Source organism: Helicoverpa armigera, chromosome 14 (genome assembly GCF_030705265.1).
Source record: "Helicoverpa armigera isolate CAAS_96S chromosome 14, ASM3070526v1, whole genome shotgun sequence".
In the NCBI taxonomy this organism is placed as follows: Eukaryota; Metazoa; Arthropoda; class Insecta; order Lepidoptera; family Noctuidae; genus Helicoverpa; species Helicoverpa armigera.
In genome coordinates this window covers 3,945,566-3,958,804 of record NC_087133.1, presented here as the reverse complement: position 1 = coordinate 3,958,804, position 13,239 = coordinate 3,945,566, and the positions used below count along the sequence as shown (strand labels likewise).

The window sequence follows — 13,239 nt, the reverse complement described above, 5'->3', positions numbered from 1 at the left end:
TATTAAAATCGGAATATTATTTTTCTCAATAAATAAGATCTTCACACTTCTGAGCTTGAATACAAAATTCAAATAACTGTAAAGTGTACTTTTGGTACAATGACGCAAAATGATTCATGGTAGTCTCACTGGCAGTGACTACACCCACTTGTGTTTTATTCGCTTTGCATTGCTCCGCCCTAAGCGCCACGTTTCTAAATACGATGATGACAGTGTCAAGAAATGTATTCGGAATCCATGCTTTCCATCTTAAAATATACGAATTATACTGCGGTGTGTTAAATAAAAAGGTAAAACATTTTACATATTTTTTTCTTTCTCTTTATTAAAGCTTAATCGTTCACAAATAACTCCACCAGAACATAAAATACATTTAGAGTCCGCACACTGCAGATTATACAGTCGGAGGACAGTCGACCCGATAGTTGGCAAACATATTTATTAAAGAAAATCTTGATTCCAATCAAAGTTTTCAGCCGTTTTGATACCAGCTAAACACCTGGTCTTTGTAATTGACGATTAATTAATTTATGAGCTCAAGCAAACTGTCTGCCAACAAAAAGTTACATACACACTGCAATCTTTTAGTCGGCAGTGTGTGAGTCTTCTTAGGTACTCCCAAAGCGCCATTTACATAACCACCTAAAAACCATCGAGCACCTAAATAATTTACATAAACACTCCTAATAATACCCCTTACCTGCCTCGCTTAAACTTAGATGTAAAGTCCATAATTTTAAATTGCAACACAGCTCAAAAACATGAAGATCGATTAAGTTTTAAGAGCTTTTATCCATTAGGCTGATGGCTCCGGGATGTAATGACTTCATTAAAGCAATTTTCCATGCGGTAATCGTCGCGACGCTCATCTAAAGAGGATTGAAAATTAATATACCTTGCACATAATAAGCTGTGCACTGTAATTACGATCGTATATTGATTTTGTATGTTATAAGTTAGTATTAAAACTTTGCTACTATGTGGGACAGTTTTTGTGGGAGCATCGTTTGAAATCTGTTGATGTAAATGTGGCGCCGACCTGTACATCATAGATTTGATATTTTGTTCTTTAGGATGCTTAATATACCTAAATTTATATTAAAACATATGTAATTAAGAAAAACATATCATAGAATATAACATTGTAACAATTTTCATATCATCGACTATGTCCGGTGTATTATTCTCTAATTTTGATTATTATCTGTCCAGATCGACTTAATTTACACTTGGATTTGGTGCGAAAAAGAAGTATTGTAAAGAGTTTAAATAAAACATTAAACCAACAACTTCTACATACATCACCAACATGCGTACAGTACTTATCTAAAAGATTTGGAGAAGTTAAAAATAGCAAAGCAAAATGTTTAAAGGTATGTATAGCACTTTCCTCTGCCAGATTCTCGAAAACTCTCGAAACATAATATTCACGTAAATATCTAGATAGATGCATTGTAGTAAGTTTTCCTCACACACGTAGGTATTTCGTAGCTCGTAGAAGAGGCATGCGCAGACGCACGGCTCGGCGTGACAGCGGCGCGCGCGTTCGATTGGTTTCGCTTTGTGCCATGGAGTACATATATAGCAGATGGACTGGTGAGACGTATTCGGGTACAAAAGTAATGTGATAGCCATGGTCCGTTATATTCACGGCTGCAATTTTATTTCGATTTCAATAAATAATTGAAATTCATTTAATTTTGCTATATTTAATCATATAATAATGGTTTTCACCGTTCGCAGGGGGACCTTCAACTATTATAACCAACAATTTATCGTCTATTATCTTCAGAATAAATACGGCAATCATTTTGCCACCACAAAATGTTATTATTCACTTTTTAGATTCACCTCCCACAATTTTCTTTACATCTTCCTAATAATGAACCCTATTAAATTAAGTATCAGGTGTTTAATCGCATCTGTAATATTGTATTATGAGCAAGTCTTCAAACAATCTCTAGTCTACCAGCCTCGCTGCTCGCCAGACACTATGTTTTTTATTGGGAAGTATCGAAGCAAATTCCCCAGCTACGTTTTTGTTATCTCCATATAACTACTACTCCATGTCCCACTGTATATGGAGTTGGCTTGCAATCATCAATTACGTCCGATTGTAACGGAGATCAAAGCGGCCGACCACTCATGCGCAACCAGAATGTAAATTATGATATACATTGCTAAGAAGGATCGCATGAAAATTTCTTAGGTCGTAAACAAATCAATAGAGCATACATAATCTTGGGGATATTGAGATTCGAATGTAAAATCCTGTAGGTAGATATTTTTATTTTATCAGTATGTCATTTTATATGGTAAGTATTATTTTATTTTATTCGCTAGCAAATACCTACATAATTGTCCATTATTTGTTCTTAATTATTTGTTTTCTTTCTTTCTTCTATTTTATTTTCAAATCATTTTCTGATTTTTTCGGACTTATTTTTATCTGTCGAACAAAAACTAAATAAGTAGAAATAAAAAAGCCAAAAAGAAGCTGAGACTCGTTGAGTGGAGGTTGTCTTTCACTCCACGATTTTTTCGATGACTAAATTGAAAGACTGTTTTGTACCTACCGTAGCAGCCAACGTAGATTAGTAGCCAGTGTAGAGTAGATTTCATATCTTGTTCCAAATTATTCCACACCTGCGTAGACACATTAGTATAAAAACTAATTTGTATAATTTGGTAGCACAGTAGGTAATACATTTTAGCACTCTCAATAATAAATCATATTTTGCTTGAAAAATCGCTACATGGTTGCCTCCAATCAATTAAACAGCACTAAAAGCGAATGTTTAACACCCTTTCAGACAGATAATAACTTATAAAAGAGCAGATCGCTTGAACTTTATAATTAAGTACTTCTCAGCTTAACCGTTCTGTCTCTCACACAATTGGAAACTAGGTTAACAGAAATGAAATCACTGTTCGCAACAAAACAAAAGGTAGTGATCGTGAGGCACCAAGCTGATTTGATATATTCAGTGCTGCAGAATCGTGAGCACGAATGCGACCCAAGATTTATTACCCGTCAATCCTCCACGCATACAAACATACAACCATCCTCATTCTCAAACCTAGTGATAAATATTAACTGTTTTTTAGAAAATTTCAAATATAACCTATTAATTGATTGGTTGAACTACAGTAATGACAGGTAATAAATATTTTCTTTTGGACACATGATGCTTCGAGTGATTGATCGTATATTTTTTAATGTACCTAATGCGCTTCTGACTAGACTAAACTGTATATTTTCGTGTTTATTATAGAGTGAGATATTACGGTTCAGGGGTCAGATTTCAAAGTTATTGATCTTTAGTGTAAAATAAATCGATGCTAATTTTATGTTGATTTAATTTTGGAAGCCTTAGGTAGCATTTTGAAGAAAGTCCATTAATAAAGCATGTAAAATATAAATTATATCTAATGTATGAAGACCAGTTACTGGAACATCTATCGTTTAACTATGAGATCTTTGACACAGTATGCAAATCGCCTAATATTTTTTTACACGGGTACCTACTGTTAGATTTCGTTTCGAAATAATAATTTTCAGGGCATCCACTACATAAAATATGTTACACATTTTTTTTGCAAACTCCATTAAACTTACCACGCCAATATTCAATAATTCTATTGTTCAATCACTCAATTATTCCACACAGAGAAAAATCGTCACATACATTTTACAAAGTGACCCAATTACACGGGATATGACCGCTGAATGGAGGCTATGTTTACAAACAACTAACCTAGGCTAATGATGAACGACAGGCCGAGGTAATCAGCGTGCCGTTGACCCCGTAATGACTGCCCGATGACGATGCATGTACTGAGCACGTGCTCGAAGGGAATGAGACAGATGTGGGCTTTTTATGCTCATTTTTATTGGGGGTTATTGATTGGTTTTTGTTTTGAGGTTTTTGGAAGTAGCCGTTGTGCAAATTTTTGAGAGTGTAGCTTGTTTTCCTCATGTTTCCCCAGCGTCCCGTGAGAACTTCATCGTGCACCCAAAAACCTACAGATATCCTCGATAAACATGCTATCTAAGTCTGAAAGACTTTTAGAGATCGATCCAGAATTTCTTGAGACTAGAGCGTTCAAGCAAACAAACGAACAAACTCTTCAAGTTCATAATATTAAGGCTCTAAAAAATAAGTTAGCAAAAATATTTCTCACTTGCATTACAGTGCCTACAGAAGTCCATACAACACTACATGTACATAGTTGTAATGGAGGTGTTATCGCGATCACTGCATTCCACACAATAGAGGACCATTGTCATGCAATGCACAATTTTATGCATGCGCTACAAATGTACGACTAGTAGGTACCTACACTGCGCCTGTACTTAGTACATAGTTGTGCAGTTTGTTCCACCACTTCTCCTGGAAAAACACATACCTGTAATTGGCGACTGTGTAAGTCCCAGTAATAACTGAAATTGTACTCTTAGATTTATTTACACGGAAGCTGTTGGTAAACCCTTTAATAAATAAATAAATACCTACCAGAGTGGTGTAGAGCGAACATTTTAGTAGCGTACTTAAAAAGACGTGGATTTTCAGTTACTTTTGTAGAAATCATATTATTTAGATATTCATTAAATATCAGTAGCGGGTAGTTGTTGATCTTCTTGCCATCTTACCGCGTTCTAGTTTTCCATTATCTTTTTTCGCTGCAAAAATTAAGCTCAATAAGAGCTAATTATCCCACCAAACCCAGTCACAACAACTGACAATATTTACGTTTGTTTAGAACTGCAGATTAGCATGATAAGAACATTTTCACCAAGCCATTTGTCTCAATAAAAACTGACAGTAGCCACGGTTTTTATCATTTTTAATTCACACCATTGTCTCACTTTGTGTGTGTCAATTCTGTCAGATTTCTGGTCATAGCGTCCAGCATTAGGCCGTCACTCGAATGAAGACAAATTTATGTTGGCATGACTTTCAAAAAGAAAGTGTTTGCGCAAATTGAATAAAGTGCAGTTATGGTGGTAAGGCAGTAGACATCTCTATTACGTTTTGGGGGCATTTTAATAAACGATCTGATGAGTAATGTTTTGAAGGAAATTAGTATGTGGGACTAGTGTTTGAATGAGGATAAGACTAATTATGTAGATCATTAGTTTATTGACAGTCGTTACGGATAGTAACTACGTAATCAGGAGCCAGCAAGTCTGTCAACGAATTTACCAAGACTCAGAAAGGCACTTAACAAATATACATATTCAAATAGGAAGGAGGATAAAGCAATTTCTAATAATAACTAGAAAATGGTTCACAGTACTCTTTTTTGTTGATGTGAAAGGGCGTTGCCAGCTGTTAACACATATGCTATGCAGGTAACAAAACCTTGCACATTGGAACTTCAACAACATTATGTAGGTAATATTTGAAAACTTTTAAGGGAATCGAATATGTAAGAGAGTAACCATGGAGTATCTTTGTTCCATAGGTGCTTGTAAATGTTTCTGTGGAATAAACACGAAGTATGGTGGGTTATCTAATACAAAGAAAACGTATTCTTAATTTGAAAATACAAAAATAAATGAGGATCTGACTAGACCATCTTTTCAAAACCTTTTATTTGATCACACAAGCCTAAGTTATATGCTCCATGAAACAAAAGAGTATCGATAAGTTCTTATGTTCTCATGATTTGAAATAACGTTCTACAAATATTGGTAAGTCAGACTGACTTAACAAAACTTGTCATTGACACATTGTATTTATGTAAGTACACACATACACAAAACATTTTTGTACAGTTTATAATACATACATAAACTGTAGTGTTGGCTTACGGCCATTGAGTTAGTTATTGGCTCAAATTGATATGTCCGTCTTCATAACGGAAACCGACGGATTACGTTCAACCCGAAAATTGTGAGTTGCTGTGTCAGTGCTTTATTTTACAGATTAGTAGCACTACTATTTCTCATTTATAAAAATGCAATGACCAAAGAGCATTTAGGACATAATCTCATTGTAAGTAGATTACTATTTCATGTAAACTGCATGCACGCCTGAGTTTCAGTAAATTTGCCTATCAAAGAAATACTTTTTACTGATTTTCTGGTTACTCGTACATATTTCAACGCATAGTAATTGTATAACCCTTATTTCCTTTGACTAGGTAAAAGTATAAACAAGATATCTATTCCCCAAAAATTTAAATAACCTTATCACTTACAAACGATCCCGTCGTACAATACCACCGAAATCCGCATCAGCATAATCGTATTCAATACAGACAGAATGACTAGCATAGTTAGACACAATCGGATACCGAGCGGCACGACTGACATGTAAATTGTGATCGACCGGGATTCGAACCCGCTACCACGGACTACCGGTGCCACCGCGATGATTCAGCACTTATTCCACACCTGCCTTAGTAACCCATCTAACATTATAAGTAACTAGAAAAATAAATCTTATTTCAAAGTGTTAGTAGTGGTTTTTCGTTGAGTAATTTGGGAAAAATAGTCTGTGATGCTGCCTCAAGATATGGCTCGTTAATTAGAGTATTTACAAGGTTATGTTTTTGTATTTGATTTTATTAGCGTTGTTTATTTATTTTGGTCTTTTTGAACTATATATATGCTAGGAACATCATCATTTGAGTTGCACGTTAAAGATTCTACTGAACAACATTTTCTTTAGACTATCAGAGAAGTAGCAATAAGCATGATCAGAATCCACCTTCAGCAAGCGTGATGATTAACACTCATTTCAACTTTATATCACAAGAGCTTATACCATCAGTAACACAATAAAAAGGCTGATTGCGATGTTAACCTGTAGTATAAGTGGTTCGATGTAAATACGCTTATCATCCAAACACAGACGCACATTGCACATGCTCCACTCTAACATTTACTCTACCGATAACCACAGTATCATTACCAACCAAAATATCAACAGCAGTATCTAATTAAAACAGAGTATACACGTTTTTAGCCACAACACACATTAAGTAATTAATAAGACACATTATCATAATCACTAGTGGCCTGACTATAATTAGTTAATAGTGTACGATTAGGTCATGTTGTCATTAAATAATGATTTTCCAATCATAACTATATATAAGACTAAATCATTCTAGAATTCTTAGTCACTTCATATTGGTGGTGCCAATTGTTTGATAATGAAATACTTGTGGTTGAATCAAAGTGGTTTGAAAGATAATTTTAATATGCAAGCCAGTGGTGATTTTATTGGAAGAGAATATCATATTAAAGTGGTAAGTGATAACATTATTTATACATTTTAGAGTTTTTAGGTCCACGTGCTGTGTCAAATTATGTTGCAAACGTGTTCATTTAAATATATCATTTTGTGGTTATTGGTGAAATTATAATGCAAGAGTTCTTCTTTATTCTGTATCTTTAATTATTTAAATACCTTATTCGTATGTTACTTTCAGATGGACAATTCGCAATTTGATGGCCCGAAAAAGGTCAAAAGATTCAGAAGTGCTTTTACAACGGACCAAGTTAATTATTTGGAGAAGCAGTTCAAGAAGTTTCCGTACATAGGAAACGCTCAACGCAAAGAAGTGGCCGCTGCATTAAATATACCTGAACGAGCTGTCAAAATATGGTTCCAAAATCGCAGAATGAAGGAAAAGAAAGAGAGTACTAAAGAATTTGATGACGAACAAGGAATTAGAAAGTCTGTAGAATTCACTAAAGATCCATTAAATAATTTGAGTGCGCCATCAGCTAATGAACAACCGCGTCCATTACCACAACTTACTAATGTGAATCAAGAAACTTGTTATGGCAACATGAGCACGAATAATTTGATAAGTAATAAACCTCAACAAATGGTGCAAAGTGTTGCAGTCAGAGATTCTACAGTAAAAATGACTGCACCAGTCATTCAAAATATAGTGACAACTGCTAAAGTGGTCCATCCGCCTCCCGTGTTTGTTAAAGCCAATCATTCACCTACTGAATTCAAAACATCTGCTGAATTCTCTATTGGTTTATGTAAGAAGTTTAAAACCAACACGTTTACTACACCTGCTCACACTGCACCATCTTTTAAAAAGGAAGTTGAAGATATAAAGAAATGTGAACAACCAAAGCCTGTGGCTTTTGCAGAACAAATGTTACCAGAGGATTTATCGCAGAGTAGAAAGATGAGCATGCCTTCTATGGTACAGCAGCAATCTCTTCCAGCAAATGCTTCTAATAATCCAAGTTATGTATCCTTGGTACCAGCTGTTTCACCGTTTTATACGCAGCCTTATATTTCTGCTAGTGGTGTAATCTGGAAGCCTGTTAGTGTGATGCCTGTTGTCACTTCTAGTTCGTCACCTACATCGGGAGGCAATCCATTGATGAACATGTCTATAGCGCAAGATAATATTTCCAAAGGTGTTTGTAATTGCAACTGTCATGTGAAACAAGTAATGCCTCAAGTTCCGTATCATTTTCCACAGCAATCTCCAAATCCTCAGTATATAATAACTGCGGTGCCTTACCAAAATCCCAGTACAAAGTTTTAACTAATTGTATTGTTGTTATGGGGCTTTTGTTATTTATGTAATTGAGCTATTTGTTTATTTTTTCAAATCTAGTCTTTATATTAGAGGAGACTTTTTGTTTATGTAAACTAATTATAGGTCTAAGTAAGGTTCTAAATTATTGTTTTTTTTTTAATGTGTTTGTATAGATATTAAGTTTATATGGTTTTATGAATTAAAATTAATTTACTAATTGCGTGGTTTTAAGACTTTATTCCAACATCAAAATCTGAACTTTTCCTCTGGTAAGTAATGATCACAACTAACTTAAATATTTTTTTTAATATACCATTAAGTAGGTATATCATAGTTTCAAATCAAAAAGTCTATGCAAATAGGTAGTCATCAGATTCGGAAATCTCTAGATGAAGGAAATTGTACATGAAACCTCTACGTCCTCGGAAGTCATAAGTTTTCAATCGTTGATTTTGTAACAGCATTTTTCCGCTTTGTTATTCGAAGGGACTAACTCTGGCGTATACGATTGTAACTTTGAAAGTCTCAAAATAAACCTCTAAACAGGTCGCCCACAAACACATACTCCTTAATACCCAAACCGAAGGAAACCTACCTGTATCTTATATACAGCAACAAACAAAATACATAGCCACGGATTCTCACCGACCTTCGTCAAAACTTTATCTAACGCCTCATAATCATACAGCCCGAGTTTTTTTTTAAACATAATTCCTTGATCCTCTGAATGCTAAAAAAAGTAAAGATGATGTTTTTAATCTAACGTTTGAAAGATTGACAGGTCGGCTGCCCGCGGCCTAGCAGGTAACCAGTTTGATTAAAAATATTTCAGCAAAAGATCGCTGGCGATGGTATCGGGTTTTACCTTTTTATTCCCCGATTATTATATTCCGTTCAGCTGTTCGAATTTCGAATTTTTTATTTGTATTTTTCTTTTGCTGGCTGGAAAGCTGCCAGGATGTGTTGTTTTTTTCTGGTATTTCGACAAGATGTCTATAATTTTGGTTTGAGATTTAGAATTTGAAGAGTAACCTAATCCAATCTGATAGGTATAATGGCTTAAGTGACAAAGATTATGGTGATCTTTGAAAAACAATACCAGATCTGGAATAATAATTATCGACATTGAATTCCAACATAACTTTAAATCAATCCACGCTCACTCCAAAAAATCAATATCAAATAAAATAAAATAAAGCAAAAGGCTCATTCATATTCATCAAACGTCTTTACAGCGATCTGAACACAGTTGAACGATTTCAAATGTACAGAGTTAAAGCAACACGCACATAGAACTCAAATGTGCGTAAAAGATATATCACAGTTGCAAACGTCTCAACCACTAGTAAATGCACCCTACAGAAGCGGCCATTTCTCAAATTGTACGCATTCACCGACCCTTCGTAAAAAAATATTGAACTAAAACCAACCCCCTAAAATTATTTTAGTGAAAAGAAAGGAACTTAATACAGTCCCCACCATGCCTCGGGCGCACCCCTGGCGTGTGTGTATGTGTGTAAGTGTCGACTGTATTACATTGTGAGTGTGTGAGTGCCCTCGGAACGAGCGGCTGACAGCTAAGTGTGGGAGGACGAAAGTACGGACAGAATGATACCTAAAAAGTGGTGAATGTCGCAAGTAGACATCTTATACAAGGTTTAGTTAAGTATAAAAACTGAAGCATTTCTAATGGTATACAAATACAATAATTAATACACTCCTTAACTTTTAAATTTCAAGATACGGAATATTCCAGCAAATTATACCTTCAACTGAATTTATTCTACGAATAAAGCATAACAATAAAAAAAGTTTTTGTTATTATTATTATTTATCTATAACAATATTTTTCAATATTTTCATAAGTTCGATTACGAAACCACTCCAGCCTCTACACAAATTCTGTCTTAAAGACATATTTAATTCAATAAACCACAGCACTTTCTTCCAACCGTACTTCAGAACCATACCAAGCGGGCGCGGCGCGGCGTCGCGTCGTGTCGGGAAATCAACGCACACATACACATACTCACCACCACACACACATATCGTACGTCGCCCCACAGAAGGGCACAAAAGCTTGGCCGACTGACTACCGAGATATTCTATAGGTACCTACATACAGCTGTGATATATTGTATGTCTTTATAATAGTCTATGTAGTATATGGAGCGTCTTGAAACGCGTTTGTAAAAGCAAAACCAGAGTACAATGCTTCAGTGATTTTAAGACTGGGACGTAATAATTGTGACAGTTATGTGTTTTTATGAAAATTAAAATTTGTTAATACATAATTAAAAGTTGTAACGTTTGACTCTTGAATCACTTAAAGTAACGAAGATGATGGAGTGAACAATTTATTAAAAAAAGTTACTTCTGTCCTAATGATTATTTTTTCTTGACACTTTAATAAATCAATGGAATATTTCTAAATAGGCCCCTTATGTTTCTATTATATTAATCAATGAAATCCCCAGTACAAGAAATACTTACAACCCTAAATGAATTCGAAACAATATCGTAATTATTTCGTGTATCAAATGTTTGCGCAAAACACAGAAATCCAATATCTTAAGAACCCCAGCGCATATGTTCGCTTCTCACGTACATTTCTGCAGCTCTCAAATCGACTTGAGTGTGGATTACATACAGCCGACGACTTGAGCCACCCTATACTATGATGTACAAACGCAAGTTATGAGAACTAGCGATCAAAATATTAATCTTAGTTTTATGGCAAGCTTTTGAAGCGATAGTCATCATCAAAAGACTTGCTTGCCTTGCTTGTTTTATACAAATCAAGATGACGATAGGAAGAAAAATCGATGCCTGCTTCACAATAATCTGTTTCAATTTGTTTTTTAAATAATTTTTTGCACTTACGTTGTGAATAAATCGGACTGCCACAAGGTAACATTTTAGGTTCCTTGTTATTTTACTTTACTTCTTCAAAATGCAGTCACTATCAAACCAAGATAGTACATTTCAACTTAATGTCAATTTAAAAAGTTGTGTGAGTAACGCAAAACCTGGCCTCGTCTTCAACAGAGGAAGATAAAACGTTAATCACTCAAGCGTGAAATATAAAACCACTTAAAAATTCGAAAACTGCAGCAAAACAAAAATATTAATATTATAAACTTGTACCACAGGAAAACCATCCGCCATATTCAGTTGGCTGGCGCCCCTAGGCAGCGAGACGATGTATTGAAATTTGTCGCATCGCAAGCCCTTTTGAGTTCAGCCGCTGAAGTTGCTGACTGTAGCTGAAGTACGTCTACGAAGTTCGGCTTATATTTAAGACGGCCTTTGTTCTGTGTGACGTGTATCGCTAATTATGTAAGTTGGTTTTCAACTTGTCCAAAAATTTTCAACGTGTTTGAAGAAGTTGTTGATTGAAACACTACTCGCTACACTCGGATTGGTGATCGATATTTCTGTTTGTGATTCAATTTAATTCATAAAATTAAATAAGTTATTTTCTTTTCTTACAGCTTTATTAAAATTTATTCTTAAAGTTTCAGAATCGATATTTCAGTCTTCGATTCAATTTCACATTATTTAAAGCCCTAGTACTTATGAGCAAAGAATTCTAGCGCAAAAAATTTTCACTGAAATGCTGACAATGATGATTTGATATTATTTTCTTTCACGTTATTTGTAGACAGTCATACTTACAGGCTTACCTGAATACTTACCGATGTTTCTGCAAATCGGCAAGTCACGCCAAGGAGTAACACTAAAGTCTTCTTCAGAAAAGTTACCGCACTTTGTGTAACCAGTCCCAGGAGAGTTTTGGACTCTTCTAGTAAATTGTTCTAATATTTAAGTCCGGTTGATGTTATTGTTTTAGTAATAAATATACGCTAATGATTGAATTGTATGCTAAGATTTTTGGAAGCATTAAATTCAAGTTTTTTTGAATAATTTCCAAAACCTTTTCTTAGTAAGTGAGATGGTTAAATACAATGTCTTGGTATTTTGATCAAAATCATCACTTCTTTTGACTTCAACTCGTTTGATAAATGTTAAGTTAGTTATTTTTTATTACAGGCATTCGTTGTATCTCGTATAACTCACCTACCGATGCCGTGTAACTTCTTATTTGATGAAGTAAGCAAGTCACTGTCTCGGCGGCACTTTTACTCTACTTCCTCCAACCAGTCCCGCGGGACTCACCTGCCGAAGCCTCCACTGTCTGGGACCTTTTACTTTACCGCCCTTTGTTTCCCAAATGTTAGAAGGTAGCAAAGTAATGCCTCATTCCCTAAGGAACTGTTGTCTGCAAATATAAGAGCTACCTAAGAAGGAAGCTCTATTTTGCTGGTCAAATCTGGTACTCCTTAAATATACATCAAGAGTAGAGTTGTAGCTTTGTGCAATTGTTGATTAGACCTATTTTGCATTTTAATAACACACATACAGTACATGTTTCTAAATCTTTACCAGCTCATACGTATCATACTCGAATATATATTATTTTCATATCCGGATAAATATATATCACAACCTATAATTTACTGTATCTTTGACTTTGCAGTTTACCCTACAGCTGTGTACCCTAGCATCTGTAGCAGTGTTAAATATTTGGATGGACAACTCAATACAAGGAACTAAAATAACAGTAAAGCAGCTACCGTCTGATGTGACAAAAGGGCCTCAAGGGACAAGAAAAACACTAAACATTTTACAAGCGGCAAAGTACAATAA

The 13,239-nt window shown here is 34.9% G+C and overlaps 1 protein-coding gene across 1 annotated transcript; it reads left to right on the top strand.

Annotated features, from left to right (window-relative positions):
- The first annotated feature begins 7,167 nt into the window (after positions 1-7,167).
- On the top strand, positions 7,168-8,535 carry LOC110380396 (protein zerknuellt 1). The gene is made up of 2 exons (XM_021340366.3): positions 7,168-7,263; positions 7,447-8,535. The coding sequence occupies exons 1-2, from the start codon at positions 7,168-7,170 to the stop codon at positions 8,533-8,535; spliced, it is 1,185 nt and encodes a 394-aa protein (XP_021196041.3).
- Positions 8,536-13,239: the final 4,704 nt, after the last annotated feature.